The sequence below is a fragment of the Coloeus monedula genome (genome assembly GCF_965178545.1).
Source record: "Coloeus monedula genome assembly, chromosome: 15".
NCBI lineage: Eukaryota > Metazoa > Chordata > Aves > Passeriformes > Corvidae > Coloeus > Coloeus monedula.
In genome coordinates, this window is record NC_138795.1 from 18,258,404 (window position 1) to 18,281,717 (window position 23,314).

Below are 23,314 nucleotides of genomic sequence, written 5' to 3' on the forward strand. Positions count from 1 at the left end.
CTGGAGCCCCAGGAGAGGCTGAGGGAGCTGGGAAAGGGGCTCAGGCTGGAGCAAAGGAGGCTCAGGGGGGACCTTGTGGCTCTGCACAAGTCCCTGACAGGAGGGGGCAGCCAGGGGGGTCGGGCTCTGCTCGCAGGGAACAGGGACAGGAGGAGAGGGAACGGCCTCAGGCTGGGCCAGGGCAGGCTCAGGGTGGACAGCAGCAGGAATTTCCCCATGGAAAGGGTGCTCAGGCCTTGGCAGGGGCTGCCCAGGGAGCTTTGGAGTGCCCATCCCTGGAGGTGTCCAAGGAAGGGCTGGAGGTGGCACTCGGTGCTCTGGGCTGGGGACAAGGTGGGCATCGGGCACAGGCTGGACTGTGGTCTGGGAGGGCTTTTTCAACCTCAGTGATTCCATGATTCTGTGTTTCTCCAGCGCACTCAGTTGCTTTTTGAAGCTGGAGCTTGAAACTGACTTCAGAAGGAGGGAGAAATCCAAGAGCCAGAGTCCAAAGGCAGCTGTGCTGTGAGTGTTACCTGAGGCAGAGCAAGGACAGCCTGCAGCAGCAGCACCCTGCCCTCAATACCACAGTCCCAGAACCCCTGGGTGTTTTTTCAAGAAGCCTTTTCTACTCTGGATTTTGGGGCGAGGCCACAGGGACAGAAGTGTCCTGGCTCCGTGGATCTGCCCTGACCTCTCTGCCTTCTCCTGTGGCCAACCCCTGTGTGTCCATGGCTATCCAGGGAGCACCTGCCTCCTCCCCCAGCTGGGCAGGCAATTTGTGAGAGACATCATTAATAGCAGGACTTTTAAAGGACGTTTTAAATCCCCTCCCAGCGGGTGTTGCTTGGCTGAGGTTCTCTGGCGGAGGCTGAGCCTCCACCTTCCATGGGAACAGCAGGATTTGGGTGTGAGGTTCTTGGCCTGTTGCTGTCACACTTGGGCTTGCACAGAGTTATTCCTGGGACCTCAGACTTCCAAGTTTGTGCTCTCTGCCTCACACAGTCTCTGATCTGCAGCTGTGGCAGGCAGGAGAGCCTGGCTCGTTCTCTGTTCTCTGAATTCCCAAGTTTTGGAGATGGGACTTTTCTGCTGGAGCAGACACAAAAGTGATGCACAAATCTCACGCTGTCTGTGACCCAGGTACAGAAAAGTGATGCTGTCCAGCTCACAGTGTAGGTAAAGGCATCAAGCTGAGCTCAGCACTAAATGAAAAATATAAAAATAATCTCTTCAGCTGGTGCAGTCGGGGGGAAGCTGCTGCCCCCGCAGTCTCGCCACTTGGTGCAGCCAGGCACGTGGGTATGCATTGTTTAATAAAACCCCAAAAATTTCTCATTTGACCCTTTGCTAGCAGCACCAAGGCTGGTTTCTGCCTTCCAGCTGTGCATTCCAGGGGAAGCAGGAGCAGCGAGGCCTGGCTGCCATGGAGGGATGCCCAGAGATCTCCTCCGCTGTCAGATACTCCACGCCAGCCGTGCTTGGAAGCTGCTCTTTCCTCACGGATCCTGACTGGTTCCTGGCTCTTCCCCTTCACGTTTCAGTGGGAACACAGCTGTGTCTGGGTGGCTGTATGTGCTGGGTCCCCTCAGTGCCTGCTCCGCTCCGGAGCCTGCAGAGCTGCTGGCACCTGGAACTATCCCAGCAGCTCCTCGCCCATGGAAGGGTGAGGCCCCTGGAGAGAGATGTGGAGAAACTTTTCTTCCTTTCAGCTGCCAGGATCAGGTCACTGAGGGGTCCCTTTCACAGGCTCTGCCACAGCCTGGCTTTTGTTCCAGGTGCACTCAGTTGCTGTGTATCCACAAGTGCCTTTTTTCACAGTGAATATTGCAGAGTATCAGGTGGGTTCTCCCTGCCCTGTGAAGGTGAGCATCACCTGGCAAGGAGCCTCGACTGCCTCCAGCACAGGGGATTGCTGCTGGAATTGCGAAGAGAGTTCGGTGGGGCCACGTTTGGGCACTTCCAGCAGGTTTGGGGTTGGAAGCTGGGCAGGATGGGTGGCTTTGCACCCACTATGGGCTGGGAAATAACTATTTCCCCAGAAGGGATCCATTCTTGATTATCTGGAATTGAGAGAAAAAAAAGAAAGTGTCACTTCCAGGATGTCCCATGGAGCTACTTCTGTGCATGCTGGAGAGGTTCAGAGGGCCCATCCCTGTGTGTGCCTAAGCTTGGATGCAGGGCTGGAGGCTTCTTGTCGTGGATCATCAGCTCCTGCTGGCCTGAAGGCTTTTTTTCCCTTGTGCCAAAGGCTTCAGCTCTTCTGAATGTTCCAGCTGTGAGTGCCTCACCCCCTGGGGAATACCTGAAATTTGGAGTGTCTGTGTGGTGAGGCCACCCCGCTCCCACTGCGTTCCCCGCTCGGTTTCCAGTTGGTGCTGCGGGCTCAGATATTCTGATAATGCTCCTCTGAAACGCTCCTTTTTGTCTGGCTGTAATTAAAGCCAGGATTTGCCCTTTCTGAGTGGCTATTTCGGGAGCTGGAGCTCGGCCTGCGCTGCTGGTGCTTGTGGGCTGCAGATGCCATTGTCCCGGGCAGCCGGGCCCGGCGCGGCGCTGGGGCAGCTCTGGAATCTCACTCCGCTATTTTTAGTTGGTGGTGAAAAACTGCACTTCCAACACTTCTGAATGGCTGTCAGTGCTTAAATAAATCAAAGGGCAGGTCCTCGCTGCTGCTGAGGAGCGGGGTGAGGAGGTGACCTGGAGCTGCTGCGGGGCTGAGCTGGGAATGGGTGAGCCGGGAGGGGCTGTGAGGGGTCGGACATTGCTGTCCTGCCATAGCCCTGCCATAGCTCTGCCACAGCCCCGCCGCAGCCCCGCCACAGCCACAGCCACAGCCCCGTCACAGCTCTGCCACAGCCGTGCCACAGCCACAGCCCCGCCACAGCCACAGCCCCGCCACAGCCACAGCCCCGCCACAGCCCCGCCACAGCCCCGCCACAGCCACAGCCACAGCCCCGCCACAGCCCCGTCACAGCTCTGCCACAGCCGTGCCACAGTCACAGCCCCGTCACAGCCACAGCCACAGCCACAGCCACAGCCCCGCCACAGCCACAGCCCCGTCACAGCCACAGCCACAGCCACAGCCACAGCCCCGCCACAGCCACAGCCACAGCCCCGTCACAGCTCTGCCACAGCCACAGCCACAGCCACAGCCACAGCCCCGCCACAGCCACAGCCCCGCCACAGCCCCGCCACAGCCACAGCCCCGCCACAGCCACCTGCCTGTCCCGTCCGTGCACGTGTCCCACGGTCACTGCTGTGGTGGGGTGGCTCTGGGCTCCTTGCTCATCTCACTGCTCCTTTCGGGGTCAGTTCTCCCCGCTTCCCCCGTGTCCCCAGGTGTCCCCGCCGGCTCTGCCGCAGCTGCAGCCCCGGGGCTGTGCCCTGTGTGCAACTCTGCTCTCCCCAGAGCCACCGCAGGGCCCACCCTGGCCGTGGCAGCTCTTGGACAGCCGGGACGGGAGGCAGCAGCTGCTGGAGGACACTCTGTAAGTCCAGGTGAGTGAATGTCCCATGTGTGGGACTCTCCCAGCCACCTCCAGAGCTGGGAGACAAAACCAGTTGGTAACTCACAGTTTCTCCTTTTCAGTGCCAGGGCAGGAGTTTCCTGAGGAGCTGCTTCACCTGTTTGGCCACCAGGTTTCCACAGTGGCACAAACCCCTCCTCCCTGGCTAAGGGACCCTCGCAGCTGAGTTTCCCTGCCTGGCTGTTCCCTGCCGTGTGCCTGGAGAGGCCCAGGTGGCTGCTTTGCCACTTTGCTTCCCTGTGCTCGGACTCCAGGACTCACTTGGGATGGGGAACCTTCAAATCAGGCTCCCAGGATCTCCAGTCACCCCTGAGCTGCTCTGCTCTGCAGCCTGTGAGGTAAGAGGGGCAGTGGCTCCTGGAACGACCCTGGTGACCCTGGGCTTGTCTGCGCTGTGCAGCTGCCAGGGAAGCTCGGCCGGCTCCAGGACAGCCCAGCATGGGAGGATGTTGGGAGAAAGGGGGCTGGGGACGGTGTCTGTGCCCGTGGACACCGTGGTCACCTGCCCCATTCCCAAACCTGGCAGGCACAGGCCGAGGGGATGTCCTGGCTGTGAGGGTGGTTCCCATCACGTTCACAGGGGCACTGACCTCCTCTCCTCTGGGACTGGCTGCCCTTTCTGGGACTTCTCTGGGTTTGGGGGCAGAGGGGCTGCTCTGAGCACCCTTGTGTGGGGCCCTGTGCTGTGCTGGGAAGGAGCTGGGCCCCCCGAGCACCAGGGCAGGCTGGCCCTGTGCCCAGGTTGCAGGCAGGAGCTTCACCTGGCCTCACGACCCCCTCTGCTCTTCTCCAGGAGCTGCTTTCAGCCCAGGGTGTTGTAATCCAGTAGAAAGGCTCCTGAAGGCTCCTGTGTGGCTGCCCACGCTGCTCCTGGAAACTCCCAGGAATGCTCAGACGTGGACAGCCATGCGGAACCACTCACCAGCTCAACCCACCAAAGGCTGTTTATCCATTGTATCTGGTAGAACTGTCCTTGTCACATGTGTACCCTCATGGCCAGGCTCTCACATGAGCACTTCCCCCCACGTGCAGCCAAGTAAAAGTTCCATCACATCTCCTGTCCATCCCTGCTTCTCCAGACTGCACAAACCTGGTCCTGGGCATGAATCCTTTCCAAAGTCCAGGCAGCTGCAGTGTGTGCTAAAAAATAACCTGGCAGTAAACTCCAATGAAAACCAACCAGAGGGCTGGGAGTTTCCTTTTCAGTCCCAACCCAATGGGATGTTTAATCCCTCTCTGCCCACAAAGCCTCTGTGTGAGAATTGCTTTTGTTAATTCTTATAACGGGAGAGCTGAGCTGCTCCACATCCCTCACCGGGTGTTGGGCTGGGTGGAAGTGCTGAAGGGCAAAGCAAGTGTGTCCATGGCTTTATTGTCACCTCCCAATCAATTACTGGCTCCAGGAGGTTGTGTTACCCTTGGCAGGCCACCAGCTGCCCCAATGTCACCTCTCCAGGCTGGGGAGCCCTGCCCTGTACCACACGTGGGAGCTCCAGTGCTGCTCTCACAGCCAGCGCTGCCCTGGGGGAATCTGCCTCCAACCACTCTGACAGCCCTTCTGCCTCATCCCTGGGTCTGTAAATGGAATTAAATGCTGAGGGCTCAGCTCTGCAGTGTATTCGCCAAATAATGCAGTTCCCAGGGCTGTCTGAAGGCGTCTGAAATTTGGGAAATGGATCCCCACCGAGCTGCCAGAGGATTTGAGCAGCTGACTCTCACCGGCCCCACAAGCAAATCCCAGACTGTGTCATTTTGTCACTGTCTGTCTCTTTTGTTTCCATTTTTTTACCTGCCTGCAGCCCTGCTGGATCAGCAGTGGGACCGGGGCTGTGGGTTTGGAGCAGCCTGTCTGGGAGGCACCTGTGGCCAGTCACTCTTATCCTCACCCTGTGGGTGTTCAGCACTCCAAGGCAGCCCTGGAATGAGGGACGAGCTGCTGGGGTGATTTCAATGGGCTATCCAAGGCCTAGAGAAATTGCAGGAAATGGACACAGGTGTAGAAATAGCTCAGTTCATCATCTAGAAAAGATGTAGTGAGACAAATCAAATGGTGTCACCCCTAAGATCCTGCCCCAGATGGGCTGTGGTGGTGCCAGGGCATGCGAGACACAGAGCTGCCTGTGTGGGAATGGAGATGGGGAGGGTCAGGGAGCAGATCCTTGCCTGGGACAATGAATAGACAGAAAACATGGACTGAACTGATGGCTGAGTTCCAGTGGAGTCAGCCCGGGGGGCATGGGGTGGGTTGGGGCTGCATCCTGGAGCATCCCCAGCTCACTGGAGTGGCCCTGGCCAGGCGGACATGGGGACACAGAGCCCATGGCAACATGGAACTCTCAGCTTCCAGGGCAGTGCCAGTCTTGAGACCACACCACAAGTTTTCCAGGGTTTTTCTAAGCACAGGATGACTTTTGCTTCGATACAGGGAGGCTGAGATGACCCTCAAGGAATCCTTGCCGTGTTGCACAACATGGAGATATCTCCAGGTCAGTGGTGCTGGGATTTTCCCTTCCACTTCCCCCTCATCCTCGCAGGAGAACTGGCAGAGCAAGTTCTCTTGGGCTGAAACTGCCCCACCGCCCTGCTGTGCCTCCACCTGAGTGGGCCTCGTTAGCACTAATTAGCAGCTGTGTCCCTGCTGTGCAGATGTGTGTCACAGATCTGTCACACACCCGGGGAGGAGTGACTGGCACAGCCTTGTCCGAGCAGGGCACACACCCAGAGACTGCTCCTCAAATTCCTGCAGCCAGGTAGGCATGGGAATATTGAATCATGGAATCACTTAGGAAGGAAAAGACCTCCAAGATCAAGTCCAGCCTGTCCCCACCTTGTCCCCAGCCCAGAGCACCGAGTGCCACCTCCAGCCCTTCCTCGGACACCTCCAGGGATGGGCACTCCAAACCTCCCTGGGCAGCCCCTGCCAAGGCCTGAGCTCCCTTTCCATGGGGAAATTCCTGCTGCTGTCCACCCTGAGCCTGCCCTGGCCCAGCCTGAGGCCGTTCCCTCTCCTCCTGTCCCTGTTCCCTGCCAGCAGAGCCCGACCCCCCTGGCTGCCCCCTCCTGTCAGGGACTTGTGCAGAGCCACAAGGTCCCCCCTGAGCCTCCTTTGCTCCAGCCTGAGCCCCTTTCCCAGCTCCCTCAGCTGCTCCTCCAGGACTGACTCTTTCCCAGTGAGTTTCTATCTCAGAATAAATTTATCAAAACCTGTTTTTTCATCTTATTATGCCTTGGACACATTGCTCAGTCCTCATGAGGCCTTAAGTTGTGAGATGTTCAGAAACAATTTTAATTTACAGATACAGGGATTGATATCCCCTCTCTTGCTTTCCTTGGTGTTCTACACTAAAGCCAAAACATTTTATGTTTTTATAATACTTTCCTTAATTAATTTCTATGTTCTTCTCTTTCTCTCACATCATAGGAATCGCTTTTACCACACCATTAAGAGCAGATTACAGGAACTCCATTTCCATCTGACATCTCTTGCCAGACTGAGACCCATCCTGATGTGCAGCATGCATTGGTGTGGTGCAGGAACCTTTGGAGCTGCCAGGATGGCAACACAGATTTACTCTTTGTACAAATTAATGGAAGAAATTTTCCCCCTTTTTTCTCTTTTTCATTTTCTCTTCATTCCCTCTGCCCTGGGAATTCTTCCCATAGTCAGAACACCAGGCTGTGCTTTGGAAAGCACCAGGAGCATTGTGCTGTCAGCAAATCCCTGCCTTGGGTATATTTAGACTGAGACATGCTGATTTTTTACTTTGGTGTCCTAAACAAATATCTGCTGCCTTGGTTGCTGTCAGGGCCAATGTCTGATCCCAGGGACAGCAGAATGGAGCTGGATTTTGTCCCGCCTTTCTCAGTGGCACCGTTGTGTGGGGGTGTTACACCGTGGCTATAATTCCACCCGCGACTCCTTCATTATGGGTTGTGATGGGAAGGTGGGGAGGATCCAGCTCAGCTGCCAGCTGGGGGCCCAGGTTTGACAGGAAAAGGATGCATTTTCCATGGCAATGGAGTGTGTCAGGGCGAGGGGCAGCGCGGGCACAGCCCACGCTGATGTGGGCAATCCCTGTGTGGGTCAGGGCTTTGTGGCCCCGCTTAGAGGGACTTTGGAGTAGTGGCACCTTTGGTGTTGGCTTTGTCCCCACGAATGGAAATGGGGCAGCTTTTGGGGCACATCACATTGTCACCCCCAGGCTGTGAGCAGCAGCAGGTGTTCGATGGGGAAGGAGACTTGCAGCTCTTGCTTTGCCTTTTAAATGCTATAAAAAGGGTTTAAACCTCATGACTGGTATTGTTCTAAGCAATTTTGAATGGATGAAGGACATTTCTGCTGACACAAACGTCCTGTGGAACAGGTGAGCTGTCAATAAGAAAGGACTTTGCGCCATTTCCATTTGTTCATCCTCCATCTCTTCACCATTTGGCAGAAACTTGAACAGGTATCAGAAAAAGACGCTCAGCAGGAAGCTCCAGGTCCATTTTCATGGCAAGCCCAGTGCTGTGCTGTCACACCACGCTGCTTAGGGCAGTTTTGCTTCCAATTTCCAGTGCCTACGGCTGCATTTGGTCCCTGCTGCGTGGTCAGCGAGCAGCCTGAGTGTCCTTGGTCACCTGCTCTGGATGCTGTCTCCCTGTGGCAGTGGCACAGGAGGATGGGGCCACACCAGAGTTTTCCAGCAGGAGCCAGACCCTAAAGGCTGAAAAAGCTGCTCTTTGCCAAGGGTTGAGGTCAGCTATGTGGAAATGCCACCACCTGGGCCAGGGGTTTCCATGTCTCCTTGCAAACACAGCACATCTCCTTTACAGGCTTTTGTGTTCTGCCCTTTCTGTCTTCATCTAACCTGGACAGAAGTTTTCCCTGTCAAGGACCATCAGTTATTTTCTAGATGCTGTGCCTGCTGTCAGTCAGGGAAATTTTGGTAAAAAAATCCCATTTTATCCATGGATGTGGTGGATTTCCATCTCATCTGGGCAGCTGGAGGAGCAGAGCCAGCAGAAACAGGCACAGGCTTCAAAGCACAGATGGGTCAGCCAGACCTAAGGCACAGGTTAGAATTTATTAAATAAAACTCTTTATTAAATAAACAGTACAACACACAGAGCCATCTCGTGAGTCCATGTATCCCAGAATGGTTTGGGCTGGAAGGAACCTTAAAGCCCATCTCATTGCACCGTGCCACGGGCAGGGACACCTTCCACTGTGCCAGGCTGCTCCCAGCCCCAATGTCCAGCCTGGCCTTGGACACTGCCAGGGATCCAGGGGCAGCCCCAGCTGCTCTGGGCATCCTGTGCCAGCCACGGAGGGAGCGGATGGGGGGAGTCTCAAAGGCGCTTCCAGGCTTCCGATCTCCCAGCGTCCATCCAGCACCAAACTCCCGCCTCGGCCTTTCCCAGCCCCCGAGGCCGCCTCGTCCCCGGCACCGCGGGACAGGAAGCTCGGCGGCTCCGGACGCCTCCGCCGTCCCACCGCTTCCCGCTCCCGGCCCCATTCCCGCTCCCGGCCCCGGCCCCATTCCCATTCCCGTTCCCGTTCCCGTTCCCGCTCCCGCTCCCATTCCCATTCCCGTTCCCGTTCCCGTTCCCGTTCCCGTTCCCGTTCCCGTTCCCGTTCCCGTTCCCCTCACACCAACCCCCCCCCCCCCCACCGGGCCCGCGCAGCTCCCGGCACCCCCCGCGCGCCGCCCGCGCCCAATGGGCAGCGCGAGGCTCCCCGGGGGCGGGGCCGGGCGCACCGGGGCCCCGCCCTTTCCGCGCGCGCCGTGACGTCGCGGCGGGCGCAGCGCGCGTGCGTTTGCGCGTGCGCGCGGCGGGGGCGGGCGGGCCGCGGCGGGGCCTGGCGGGCGCGGGGCGGCGGCGGCGGGGCCGGGCCGGGCGGGCGGGCGGAGCGGAGCGGCCGCCGCGATGGAGCCCGACTCGGTCATCGAGGACAAGACCATCGAGCTCATGGTGAGTCACCCCCGGCCTGTGCGCACACCCTCCCGCCCCCTCTCGCCCCCCCGGGCTCAGGCCCCGCCGGCGCGCCGGGCCCGCTCCGTCCGGCGCCGCCGCTGCGGGGGCTGTGGCGAGCCCGCGCTCGACCCCGGGCCGGCCGTGCTGTCCCGCCGTGGGATCCGCTCGCTCCCGCCTCCACCGCGGCCCGCCCGGGGCGCCACGAGCGCCTTCGTTTCATTGAAAATAAATAAATAACAACAATTAACCCCCCGCAGGAGGCAGGGCCGGGCCGGGGGCGCGGAGCGGCGCGGCCGCGCTGCACGAACCGAAAGCGAAATGCCCCAGGCGGGAGGGCTCCGGCTCCAGCCCCGGCCCGGCCAGACCCTCCCGCGCTCCCGGGGGCGGATTCAACCCCGCCGGGGGGCTCGGGGCTCCGGGCCGGGGCAGCACCGGTGCTGCAGCTCCGGTCCAGCACACACGGAATTACCTAATGAGACCTAATTGGTGTATTGGTTATACCCCTTATTAACGCTTACGCCGCTAAATTCGCGTTAGTGGAGAGGCAGCCAGATGGGAGCAGTAGAAAGAGGCTTTTTTTTTTTTTTTTAATATAAGCAAATTAGATCTTTATAGGCAAATATCAGAGGCCCCTCGTTTTTCTGCCTTTAGGCATGAATAAAATTAAGTTAGGAGCTGAGAGAGAATAGTAATCAGTAAATATCTTCTAATTTATTTGTTATAAGCATATTTGCTTTTTCTCCTAAGCTTAATTTGCTCTCACATCCACAATTTAATGCAGTTCTCCAGAACTGAGGGCCAAAATGCAAATAATTTCCCTTTAAGGCACTCTGAGGGTGAGCTGGGTTCAGTGGAGACATTAAATGGGTTTTTTAGCCAGTGGAGTTGTTGCTAAACTACCTGATCCGGAAAATATGAACTTTCTTTAAATGTGCCATCTGGTCTCAAAAAGCAGAAATGAAATGAAAAAGAAAAAGGGGGAACCTACAAAGCCTTTGTGTACCTTTCATTATTTTTACTGATCACTGAGGGCAGGGCCTTAAAAGCTGTTCATGGGGAGCCTCCTCCCCCCGTGCTGTGATCTCGCACTTCCCCTGGGGGACATCAGAGCCATCAGTGCCCTGCAGCAGGGAGGGGAAGGCTGGGGCAGCTCTGCGGGGATCCGGCTGGGGACCAGCCTCCCACAGAGATGCCTCCTAAATTCCTGAGGTGGAAAGTGTGCTCTGGTGGCTTTTTTCCTCCGTGGAACGGAGTCACCGGCACTCAGCTTTGGGTTCTGTGAGGCACTCAAATAGCGTTTGGGGCTGGAAGGTTTGGCTCCCTCAACTTTCCTGCTTGTGTTTTTGCTCTCCCATTTTAGTCTCTCCTCTTTGGGGCCAGGTTGTATCAGGAGGAAGCAAGTGGGACTTTCGCTGGTGATTGTTGTCCCTCCACTTGCAGCTGGAGCTGGGAAATGTGCTAATCCATGCAAATATCGGTGCTGTTAGTAGGAGTTTTAGTATGTAGTAGGAGGTTTAAGAAAGAAATTTTTCTCTCTTTCACAAGAAATGGATAAATATAAAAATTTAATAAGATGAACAATTAATTCTGTAGTTTCCAACAGAAAATGGTACTCTGTAAAATGTAGTTAGTAGTTGAATTTATTGTTAACCTTAGTGGAGGCTTGCACAGGATCACTTGTGTTTGAGTGGAAATGTTTCCCTAAAATCATTGAAAATCATTCCTAAATGAAGACGTGGAGGTTTTGCCTTCTGGTGTGGTGCAGAGGGTGAGATTCTCCAGGAGATTTGTTTGACTCCACAGGGCAGAAGCCATTTGGGCCGAGTGCCCCGTCTGGGATTTCTGTGTGATCTGGGAACGTGGGAGTGCTTGTGGGAAACATCCCAAACCCAGGGATCATCCCTGCCTGGCAGATTTAGGGGGATGCTGCTCTTTTTTAAGAGTGTTCCAGATTCCTAAAAGCAGGTGTTTGTGCCTCTCCTTGCTAAGAGAGATGGGGTTTGGTGCACTTCTGCTCAATCACTTCCCTCCACTGCCAGGGATGAATCTGTAGTAAATACAGGAGCAAATGCGTGATGTGAAAGCTCTGAGGAGGAAATCCACCGTAATTCTGAGGGCTGATAAACAAGAGATAATGTGTCAACATGTTACTTGCACACAAGTTTCAGAACTGTGTTCTAACCCTCAACTGTGCCTTCCCTGGATAGATCATTTGCATTTATTTAAAGGAAAATCAGTCATGGAAATAATACTGTTCTATTTTTAAGGCCGAAATCTAAGAGAAATATTTTAAGGTTTCAGAGTGACAACTTTGATTTGCTGTGTGAAGTGTTAGTGAGTGTTCCCAAGTCGCTGTGTCTCTCAGGACAGCTGAAGGCTTCCCGTGCCGTGTGCCGGTTCTGTGGATCCTGTTGTTAGTCATTCCCAGGGGGATGAGCAGTGCATTGAGTGATGCCATTCCACGGCTTCCATGTGCGGGTGGTGCCCAGCTGTACAGCTGAGATACCCCGAGCCTGCAGAAGGGTCCCCCCGAGGCCCTGAGGGTAACTGGGACTGACTGGGATGCCCAGGCTGAGGCTCACGGTGTCTGGTGAGATTGTGGCTGGTTCAGTGGTGGGCTCAGGGAAATGCTGGGTGTGAGCAGGCAAGTGAGGAGTGAGGAAGTAATCAGAAGAGATGGAGGGCCAGCCACAGTCACTGAAAGGGCTCTTTCTGCCCCTGGTTTTGGTTTTCTCAGTGAAATTAGATAACTGTGACCTTTTTGCTCTTTTAAAGAACCAACAGCAACGCTTTGCCAAATAAGTTTTGTTACCTACAGATCTGAGATGTGTATAAAATCTGTGTTCAGTTGCATCAACCCTGCGATTTGCATTTCTCTTCAATACCTGCTCAAAGCCTTGTGTTCTTCATTTTCCCAGGAGGCTTCCCTGAACCGTAATTTAGTGTTACCAGCAGCTTTCAAAGTAGGGGGGATTAGCTGCTTAGTTTGTACTGAGGTGGTTGTAACAGAATACATCAGTGTGGCAAATAGTTTGGGGGTCTTTTTTATACATTTATGGGGTGAACTGTGTGCAGCATATGGTGTGGATGGCATAACAAAATAAATCTGCTGCTCCCAGGCTCCTGTACCCACCAGACACGTACAGGAGGTGGCTCCTGAGCAGGAATCCAGCTGTGTGTAAATTCTCACACTCACTGAGCTTATGACCCTCGTGGTTCACTGTGGCCTTGCTGCCCAAGCTGCTCTCCAAACACAGGTCGCTGTCCTGGCAGTTTAAATTCAGCATTACACTGCTCTGTGGTTGGAGTGTGAAAAGATTCAGGAAAGGCCATGCCTAGGAATAAAATGGGCAAGCACTTGTTCACACTGTTATCATTTGCATCTTGAAATCATGTGTATGGAAATAATCTTCCTAACTCACTGCCTTCAGTGTTTAGAATGCCTTTCTCTGGCTCTCATAAAAGTGTCCGGTGTTTAAGTACCTCGGTAAATAATAAATGAAGAACTATAATTGAGTATCTTGCCAAAAATCTTTCTGTTTCTCCTGGCAGGACTTTGATGGGACGTGGAGGTGTTCAATTCAGAGGTACCAGTGTGAGGAGGAAGTGTTTGACACAGGCCTGCCTGAGTAGCAGCAGCTCCTCCTGTAAATCACTCCAGGGGTACCTGAAGTTCCTTGGGTTACTGCAACTGGAGATGGTTGTGCCCCCAAACTATTTAAAGCTTAAAATGCAAAATAAATCCCAGTGTTCTGTTTGGAAGCTAAAATACAGCTGCTATATATATATCTCAGTAGGGCTATAGTGCTCTGGCTTTTTTCTTCCCTGTCCCAGTCATTGCAAGCCAAGCAGCCAGTTGGATTTGTAGGATATTTTTTCCACATATTCTTAGAGGACTCCTTCAAAGAGTTGACTTTCGTAGTGACAGATACAGGCAATGATCATCTTTGCAGCTGAAACAAAGGAGGTACTGTTCTAGCTGAAATGTGACTGGTTCTTAATTGAAGCCTGGGAGTAGATGGAGTGTTAGTAAGGCATTTGTAAACCTGTGTGTAACCTAGATGTGCTTTCTTCATCGGGACAATGATCTGTTTACTTTGCAGGTATCTTTTTTTTAATCTTCAGTAGTGAAATGAGCAGAGTTGAGAGCTGCATGTTGGACAGTAAAGCATGCAGGGTTTTATACATGGGGAAGAAGGCAGTGGCTGGAGCAAATAGCTGAAGAGGTGGTGGTTAGATGGATGTGAGGAAGGCACAGCCTTGGGGTGAGCCTTGGGGCAGGGGATATGAGGTCTGTGCTGCTGCCAGGCTCTCAGAGTGACAGTCCTGTTTCAGAGAGTGCCTCGCAGAGGAAGGATGCAAATCTGAAGAGAAAGGATTGCTGTGACTTTGGCAGCGGTGCAGAAAATGGGAAGGAAGAGCTTATGAACATGAATTAGAGCAAGGCAACTGCACTCAGAACCAGTGGAGTGGTGAAATGAGCAAAATGGACAAAGGAGTGTGGAAAGCTTTTTGTTTTGGGAAGGCTTAGATGAAACAATGGCCTGATCGGGGAAGTGAGATGGCAGAGGGAAGGAGGCTATAAAGATACAGAAGTGTATAAAGGAAAGTTATGTGAGGTTTGTGATGATGGTGGCAGCAGCCATCCGTTTATTCAGGTGACAGAAAGCTGCAGATGTGCCGGTTGTGGGGGAAGTTCTGAAATGAAATTGCTTTTGGTTCTTAATAAAAGGAAGTTACCAGTTCTTGGGGAGACTAAGCCGTGGTGTTTCACCAGAGGCTCTTTAAATCTGGTTCGAGACTCAGAGATTTTTTTACCTCACGATGCAGTTACATTTTCTAACATGACTAAATTCTCCAACCTCTGCCCGGTGCTGAGTGAGTGAGGTGCAGCAGAGGAAGTTCCCTGCAGCCTGGAACATGTGCAGGGCTCCTCTGTGTGAGCGTGGCTGGGCAGCCCCAGAGCTCTGCCTTGGGGCCGGGAGCTCCTGGAGTAAATCCCTGCCCAGGTGTCTGTGTGGAATGAGATCCCATCTCTGCAGGCAGCTGGTGTGGGTGCAGCTGCCCTCTGAAGTGCTCTGGAGTTGCTGCTTTAATAGCCCGTCTGCCTTTGCTGCGTGTCAGACGATGCCGGCTGTGTCCCTCAGGATACAGAGCTTTGAGCACTGCTAAAGATTTGGGTCACTGATGAGTGTTGTGAGCAGCATCGCAGCAAAACAACCTGCCTTGTTACAAGCTGTACCCTCAGAGAGACTTGGGAACGCTCTTTGAAGGATGGATGTACCATTTCATTTCATTTCATGTTTTCTAAAACACCTCTGCTGCTTGTTAAATCAACTTGCTGTGTGTCTCTTGGTGTGCTGGGTTTATTGCCATGCAGTTTAGAGGTCACTGGTGCTTTGGCATTTCCAGTTGCCCGTCCCTGGGCAGCTCAGAGTGCTCAGGGAGATTGCTGATGGCTTTCAAATGAAATGGATGTTGCAGCAAATGTGCCAATGCGAGAGGAATGATGTGTGGGAGAGAACAAGAGACTGTGCTTATGAGAGGGCTGCTCCGTGACAAGGATTTTTTTTTTTGTTGCAAGGCAGAAAATGAATTGAGGGGAAATGAGAATATTGACTGAGTTGTTTAAATTAATGCTGATGGGTAACAATCCTTTCCTTCCAGCTTTTTTTCTTGGGCGACGTCTTCTTTATATGAATGCCACTGTTTATGTTGTTACATAATCTGATTTTGTGGTTTGATTTTTATGGCATCATTATTCACGGAAAATCCACTTTTTCTGGAAAATCCCTTGCTTCCCCAGTTTATTGATGTATTTATGAGCTCAGTGGTGTGACATCTGACAGCCTACTCCGTTTTCCTGTACCACTTCCACTCGTTTCCCAATATGAGTAATGCATGACTGAGAGCAGATAATGCAAAAATAACGCAATGCCATTGGTGTTTTAACAACGAAAAGCACTGGCTCTTTCTGAAAACTTAATTTGCTTCTCATGCAGGCTAAATTAACAACGGGAATGTTTGAAGGCATGTTGTTTCTTTGGTGCTTTGTTAATCCACATCCCTGCAGGACTTGCATCCTTGTACTTCCACCCCAGGAAATTAACAGTTTTGTTCAGGATCAAAGAGTAGTTCAGCTTCCTGGGCCTGTTTGTAGGATGAATACAGATGGAAATTTGTAAGATGTAGGTAGGGACCTACTTGCTAGGAATAGGGAGTGATGTGCTTTCTGGGTAAAATGGTGAAAAAAGCTTTTTGGGTCAACTTTAAGCTGTGGCAACACTGCAGAATTTTGGTAGAATTTTCTCATTGACTTAGAGGAAAGAGGAGAATCACTGTGTGTGTGTATAGATATATCTATATCTGTATTCAGTGTTACAAGTTTGTTCTTAGTTTCATTCTATTGAGGAGTTCCTGAGTGTGGAGTTTTGGTACAGAAGTTGTGACAGTGTGCACTGTTTGCCTTTTTGGGAGGTGTGACGTTGTATTTCAGCGTGGTTTGCACGATGGGGCTGTTTTCAAGTCTTCCAACCTTTGCAGTGATGCCAATTTTTGGTTTTCAGACAAAAATGCCTCAAGCTTTTTGGAAACGTATACTCAGAATTTGCAAAACTTAGTATGTTCCAGCTTGGACTTGACAGAGAATCTTGTAGGCAATTCTCTTAGGGCAGGGGAGGACTAGCTAGGGAAACTTGTTATTCAGGCTGTCTGCAGAACACCAGTCCCTCTGGAGACAAAAATCAGACCTGTGCTGTTACACTTGCAAATAATGTTAAGGTTTGGCTTCATGGAGAAGTGCCTTTCCTTCCAGCACCCTGCTGGCTCTGCAGTGACTTAGCAAATCGGTACATTTATATAATTTGATAGCTGGCTTCTTGCTGAGCTATAATGTACTCTGAAAATTCTGAGTCATATGCCTTGACATCTTAGCACTTTCCTTGGCAGCCTTAAAAATCATGCATTGGTCATGGTACTGGGCCTACAGCGCTGCTTTGTCCTTGAAACGCTGCCCTAGAATTGACCGGCTTTGCCAGTGGCTGAAAAGCAGGAGATCGCCCCACCATGAAGATGCTGCTTTATTTGGGGAGCTGTGGGCAGTGAGGGACAGTCCTGTCCTCATGGAGATGGTTTCTTGGCAGAGCTGGGGACAGTGGCAGTTTCTCCACCCTTCTGTGAGTTGCTGGAGCTTGAGACTTGGGGCACAGCAGTGGAGGCTGAGGTTCAGCTCTCTGGAGGGGCTGGAGAGCATAGGAGAGAGAGGGTGAGAGGTGGTGGTGGCGTGTTCCTCTGGGGATGTTGTAGCATTTTGCTCTCACTGCTGGCAGGGGAAGTTCTGCAGGCCATGGCCCAAACTTTTTGAAGATCTTGGTGGAAGTTGGATGTTTTGGTCTCTGTAGGCTGAGCTTTCTGTTGCACGTGTAGCGTGAGTTTTCTGCAGACCCCATCTTCTCTGAGGTGTCACTGTTCCAGCTGCTTTAAATTAGTCACACTCACTGTGCTGCTGACAGGACTGGCTTGGAGGCCTTTTATCTCCCTGCTTAGCAAGGGGTGACCGTTTCTTGTCTCAGGAGTAGTGTACAGTGTCTTACTCTCTTCTGGTTCTAGAGTGTTTTCCAGAGACACAGCAGTACTGAAAATGTACTGAATTCAGTGCTGTTGTTCAGATCAGGAGTGTCTTGACAGCTCCATCTTTGTGCTGCAGATATGTAAGGCAAATGAGGTCATTTTGAGCCTGGAAACAGGGAAATAATCATTGCAATAAAATGCTTTAGAGGATGTTTATGGCAGACTAGGAGAACTGCATTGAGTTCTGTTGTGCAAACCTGTGTTCCTGGAGCAGGCCTGCGAGGTGTGAGCTGGTGGCTGAAGCTTTAGGACTTGCTTTGTTATTTGCTTTGTAGCTTTTTCTCATCTTCCTTAATCCTGGCAAGGTGAGCTGTACCCCAAAACACTTGTTTGGGTGACCCAGGGTAGGGGAAGGAGCAATTTCTTGTCTGTAAATGCGTTTCTCTGTCTTAGATCCACCAATCCGACGACCCCACTAACGTAGTTGGTCCTGGGCTGGGCAGGTGCCTGGGCTGCCTTGTCTCTAACAGCATTAGCAGTAATTGGGATTTCGTTCAAGAAAGAAGTAGATACACCAAGCTGAAGATGATTGGCTGCTCTCTTTTAACAGACAAGTCTGAGAAGGAAAACCCATTCGAATCCCCTTTCATTCTGGATTGGTGGATCTGAAGCCCAGAAACAAAGTTTCAGGTAAGAAGTCACCCTGTACTATGTCTTGCTGCTTCTGCTTAGATGAGTTTGTCCGCACATTCAGTCTCTTGCTTTAACTGCTTCATGTCCCCCAAGTGTGAGGGCACAGGGAATCAGCTGCTGAGCTTACAGTCAGACAGGGCATGGCCAGGAAATACAGGAGCTGTACTGGAGGGAATTGCCAGTCTGCTGTGAAACACAGGCCTGGGAACACGAGGGGAACTTGTGTGTGCAGGAATGGGCACGGAGCCATTGGCTGCCACATCCTGCTTGTGGAAGCAGAGAGCAGCCTTGCCAGTGACTGCCTTGGGCTCCCCATGGAGTTCAGGGAGGTCAGAGCCCTGAGTTCTGTCCCTGTCCTCTGATGGGTCCATCAGAACTGGAGAGAACTTCTCTGGCTGTTCCTAGGGCAAATTCCTGTAGCTTTTCCTGCTGAAATGCCATTTGAAAGTCTGTTGTGGGCAGCACTTGGAGTCAGCGTCTTAAATCCTTCCTGAGATGTCAGTGTGAAGGTCTGGCTGCAGCTGTTTTGGGACAGGTGTAGGGCGGGGCTGGCAGGAGGAGCCTCACAGTGATAATAGGTTTATTTCAGAGTAGGGGAGAGTGGTTGTACTTTGAGTCACAATCATCTGAGGTTTGGGAAGCCTGCGAAAGGCTACAACAGGTCGTCTTGGAGATGGGTTTGGAAGGTGTTTGTGTGCCTCAGGAAGGCAAGCTGGGTCCCTGGCTGGCAGGAAAATAAAGTTACGTAAGTTCAGTATCATATCTGGTGTGAATGGGAGAGCTGCACCTCCCAGTGCCCAGCTTTACTGTAAGTTGGTGCCAATGTACCTGGATTCCTTTGGACAGTAACAGCAGTAATGCCAAGCCTTTGTGTGTTCTCCTTTGTAGGCAGTTACAGTAGTGAATGGTGAGGCCTCAGTATTTACCCTCCTGTAGCAGAAACTCCTGTAGGTGCTGTTGATCTCATGCATTGTTTTAGTTCTGCGTTTGTTTTGCTGGTGTGGTATTTTGTGCCGAAGTTACATTTGAATTCAATTGATAAGTAATTTGTAATGAATTACTTGTGCAAAGGGTGCTGTTGTTTCCTGGTTTGATTTTTCAAGTAGTTGAGTTTTATTTGGTTAGGGTGGAGAAATCTGTTTTAGTGTAACTCTTTAAAAGAAACCAGAGGGAGAATCTAAGGGAAATACTTATTAACCTTAGACTGACACATTTCTTGCATTCTCATCTAGTATCAAATTGAATTTGTTCCACACACCCATCAGACTCACTTTGGAGTTAAAACTGTAAAATAACATCTTTCTGTGGAATATTTGCTGTTCAGGGTGTGCCTTTTTCTAAAATGAGAGAACAGGGAGGCAGAAGTGAACTTGGCCTCTTTAGTGATGAAAACTGAAAAGAGGAAATAATTTAAAATACACTGAGCAGGGAAAAAAAGGGGAAGCATAAATGAGTGCCCCTGCTGATCAAGATCCTCAATGCTATTTAATATTGCTTAACTTTTGGAAACATGCACCAGCCCTACAAAGGCTGCAGTGGAGCTGAGCAGGTTGGAGGCTTTGCTCTTGCCCGTGTTTTGAATGTTACATTTCAGAAAGTACAATGTGAGGCAGCTCTCAGAGCTGTGGCAGTGTTCCTCTGCAGCCTCAGCTGTGCATCCCCTGCCTGGGAATCCACGGTTTGTTCCTGGCAGCCCAGGCTCCACAGGCATCGGAAGTTGTCAAGTGCTTGTACCCTGCCTTGGCCATAGTAGGATTTACTGTTAGCTGTGTTAGGCCTCACCCTTAAAAACTTAATACAGAGGAGTCTGAGACAGCTTTTAACATGTTAGACAAGTTTCAGCCACATTTTTCTACATGTTTGACTCCCTGCAGGTTTCTCCTGTGTGATTGGCAATGCTGGGTCTGTGTTTCCCAGTCAGGATGTGCCCTGAGCTGCTGGCTGGAGATGTCTGTAAACCCCTGTCCTGCTGCAGGAGAACAGAAGAAGGTGTTTGCTTTAGAAATGGCCTTTTCAGTGTAACACAGGGGATGTTAGTGCAGAAAGGTGTATCACACTTAACTGTGGCAGTTGGGGTGAATGTACTTGAAGGAAGCAAGGGCTAATCTAAATGCTGTGTATTTTGGAAAATTTAGGTTATTTCAGTTAATGTTCAGAGTGACTTAGGCAAACATCTGAGGATTTTCTTCCCAGTCCTTTGTATCTTCCTGAAAACGAGGTGCTGCATCTCATGAGTCTTATCCTGATGAATAAATTATAATGGAGTAAGATGGTTATTCTGTTCAAAGAAAGCATTTAATCTTCTCTCCACTGAACCCATATTCCTTTTGTAGCATTGAGTGTGTGTAGCAATCACACACTTTGATCTTCAGGAGCAGAGTGGGACAGCGTTATCCATCAGCCTCCTGTGAATTCAGTGTCCTATCTAGAGCATCGCTGTGGTAATGAGGAGAATTTCTCTGATCAATTCTTTTCCCTTGTCTTGCTTTAAATTTCCCGATTCCTCACTTAGTGTTTTTCCCCAAATGCAAGAACTTACGTGCAGGTCTTGAATGGCTGTTGGAGGGTTGTTCCATTGAGCAGTCTTTATTGTGAATGGCCATCATTTGGCTAAATTGATTTTCCTAATGGCACTGTGACTCAGCTATTGGTCCTATTTTTTTAGAATGATCTGATGGCAGTAAAAGAATAATCAAAAAATTTTCACAAGTTAAATGTTTGCCACTCTGGGGATATTTATTTTTGAGAAATTTGCTTTTGCATTTGTAGTTCACGGAAAGACAGAAATAAGTGCAAGAGTAAATTACATCTAAACCAACTCTGTTGACCTGGGAGTACAGTTCTGCTAAAACTGAAGCAGATTGCTGGAATGCACAAGTAAAACTCCACGGAGTGTGGAAATCTGTTGTGTGGATGGTACTCCAACAGCCTTCCAAGTCACCCAGGCCCAGTGAGGTTGCATTTGGCCATGGAAAAGGTGGTGATGTGATGGCACCAATTCCAACAGACTTGTGTGGAGCATGTGAGCACAGGGCACCTCCCAGGGCACAGCCTGGCTGTGGAATGGCAGTAGGAGGAGTCCAGAGTGCTTCTGTTGGTCAGACAGTTGTGTCTGTGCCTCCAGAGCTGTGCAGTGTTGTACCAGAGGTGCAGGGACTGTCCCCTGCCAGCCGGGCTGTCCCTGGGGAACTCGTGTCACTACTCCCTGCATGTCCCACAGAGTGTTCTCACACAGACACTTGGATGTTCTGCTTTCCCACCTGTGCACACACTCGGGGCACTCACTCCCAGCCCAGGGATCCACCCCTGCCCTGCTTGGCACTGTTTGAGTAAAGCCCTTACGGGAAAAAGCACCAGGTAAGATCTGGAGGAAATCCCAGTCTGCAAACTGGGAGGGAGTTTGAGTTGGCTGCTGTTCCTGCCGAGTGTAAAATAACACTGAAGTCCTTGAAACAGTGTTACTGCTCATATTTTTTATGTCTTATTGTGGTTAATGCTGATTTTTGAGGAGATCTAAGCTTGACATTGAGTTGGAGGTGGGAGCATAAGGCTTTCCCAGACTGTCAAGACTGCCCTCGAATCCAAGTTGGCTTTTCAGAGCACCCCTTGGGCTGCATTAAACTGAGTCCCCAGCCATGGGAGGAGTTTAAGTAGCACCACTTACCCATAAAATCATCAGTATTAAGTGATGATGGAAATAAAGAAATACCAGTTGTGTTGGTCCAGGCCTAAATCGAAGTAAACTAACCAGGAAATCACCAATGTTAAGTAGCATGTGAGTTTCTTATAGCTAAAAACCTGAAAAAATTCACAGTGAAGGTTGAAGTTATTTGGTTGTTCCTTTTTTGCCAGTTGAAATATCTGTTTATAGCCTCATGGACATCCAGAGCATGAACTAACCTTACAGAGGAGCTTCCAGCTTTGCTGTCACAAGAAAGCTGGAAAAAGCATTTAGGATTTATAAACTTGAATGATTTTTTAGGTTTTAATGTTCAATTTAGTTTTGTAATAAACTGCATAAGAAAAAAAGGTGTTGCAGGAGGAGTGAATTAATATAATTAGCCAAGCTCCTTGGGAAAAAAATGAGTGAATTAGCTCTTTCATTTATTTTACTCTATTTCCTTTGAAATTCTAAAGAGCCTCTCCTTGCCAGTCTTTTTTGGACTCTGTCTAGAAACTGATTTTCAAAAACAAGGATATTTTTGCCTTACGACCAGAATTTCCCAAGCTGTAAACACACCAATAAATTTGGATTCCTTAAGTTATCTTGTATAAATAAAATGAAAGCGGTGAAAAATTCCGAGGTCATAATTTTAATATTTTATAAAACTTGCAGCATAAATCTGGGTTATATAAACGTTGTCATTCTTGATTATGACACTGCAATATTGCCATGCCTGGCTTGCAGAGGTGTTCTAATTCCATCAGGAATACAGGCTATAGGCATTTTTTGAGCAGTTTAATGGGCTTTAGAGGATAAACGGGTGATGGTTTTTCTAAGGGATAGAGAAGTGTGAGGATTTCTGTGTGACAGTATCAGATGTGCTGAGAGAAACCATTTCTGGGAATTTTGCACTGCTTTAACCAGACTGTGCTGTAACCTGGGAGAAGTCCAGAGTGAAGGAAAACTTTGGATGGTTCAGGGCCTGAGAGAGTGTTTTTAATACCTCTATCCTAAAAGTTCCCACCTACAAAGTTGGTTTATTGGATGCATGCTGCTGTGTGCTTTGCTATTAACATAAGAAGTCCTTTACATCTAAGCCTTAAAGACATTGAAGCATCTTCCCTTGTTACTGGGGATTTACAGGTTTCACTGGGAATGCAGCATTTTGTATAGGCTGCTTAAATTTGAGATTTAAGATTGAAACCTAAAGCTTGAGATGCAATTCCTGGGGTAGACCACCAAAGCAGCTCTTTGTGTATGGAATTAACATCAATAATCTAATAATAAAATTAGAGTACGACTCTTTCCAAGCACAAAGGATTGAAGAGATCAGAATAAGGGTTTCTGTGTCTGTTCCCTCCTTGCCCTGGAGCTCAGAGCCCCTCTCAGCTCTGCAAACTGGGCCTCCAGGTGATCTACAGCCCTCAGAATGTGAGGCAGTTAAAGCTCTGCATTGCTAGTTACCTTATTCCTTAAAATCTGAGTTTCAGTTGGCTTTCCCTTAACCTGTGCAGTTCTGTTCTCTGTGTTCTCATTTAATTCTGTTCCTGTTGGCCACTGGCATTTTCCCCTTCCCAGACTAGTGCTGCATCTCCCTGGGCTGCTGGCGAAAGCAGGGCCAGTGCCAAGTGAAGGCCTGAGCTGAGGCTCCTGCTATGCCAAGTGGAGTCTTTGGAAGCCTGTTAAGCTTTTATTCATGGCAGGGTCGAGCAATAACATGTCAGGGAAGCACACAAATATTTGCACGTTCCTGTTTCGGTGTGAAGTGGGATGCAGTATTGAATTTGTAGTGTTGTGCAATATCAGTGCTGCAGCTGAGTGTCCAGGGAGTTTTATAAACCCTTTCATGCAGGGTTTTGTAATATTGTGAAAAGGTTTTTGTGTGGCTTAACCTTGGCATGGAAATGGCCTCGGTGTCTAA

At 50.7% G+C, this 23,314-nt stretch overlaps 1 protein-coding gene across 3 annotated transcripts in view; it reads left to right on the forward strand.

Moving 5' to 3' along the window:
* Positions 1–9,374: 9,374 nt before the first annotated feature.
* The window catches only part of FBXW11 (F-box and WD repeat domain containing 11), a 66,949-nt gene continuing 53,009 nt past the window's right edge, over positions 9,375–23,314 (forward strand). The window contains exons 1-2 of one of the 3 annotated variants that reach the window (XM_082291341.1): positions 9,379–9,464; positions 17,647–17,726. Coding sequence is in view for 1 of the 3 variants with exons in the window: in XM_082291340.1 (XP_082147466.1) it covers positions 9,420–9,464 (45 nt within the window). In the remaining 2 variants the exon portion in view is untranslated. Of the gene's footprint in view, positions 9,465–17,646; positions 17,727–20,067; positions 20,171–23,314 lie in introns of those variants that run through there. The other 2 variants (XM_082291340.1, XM_082291342.1) reach the window with 2 other exon arrangements.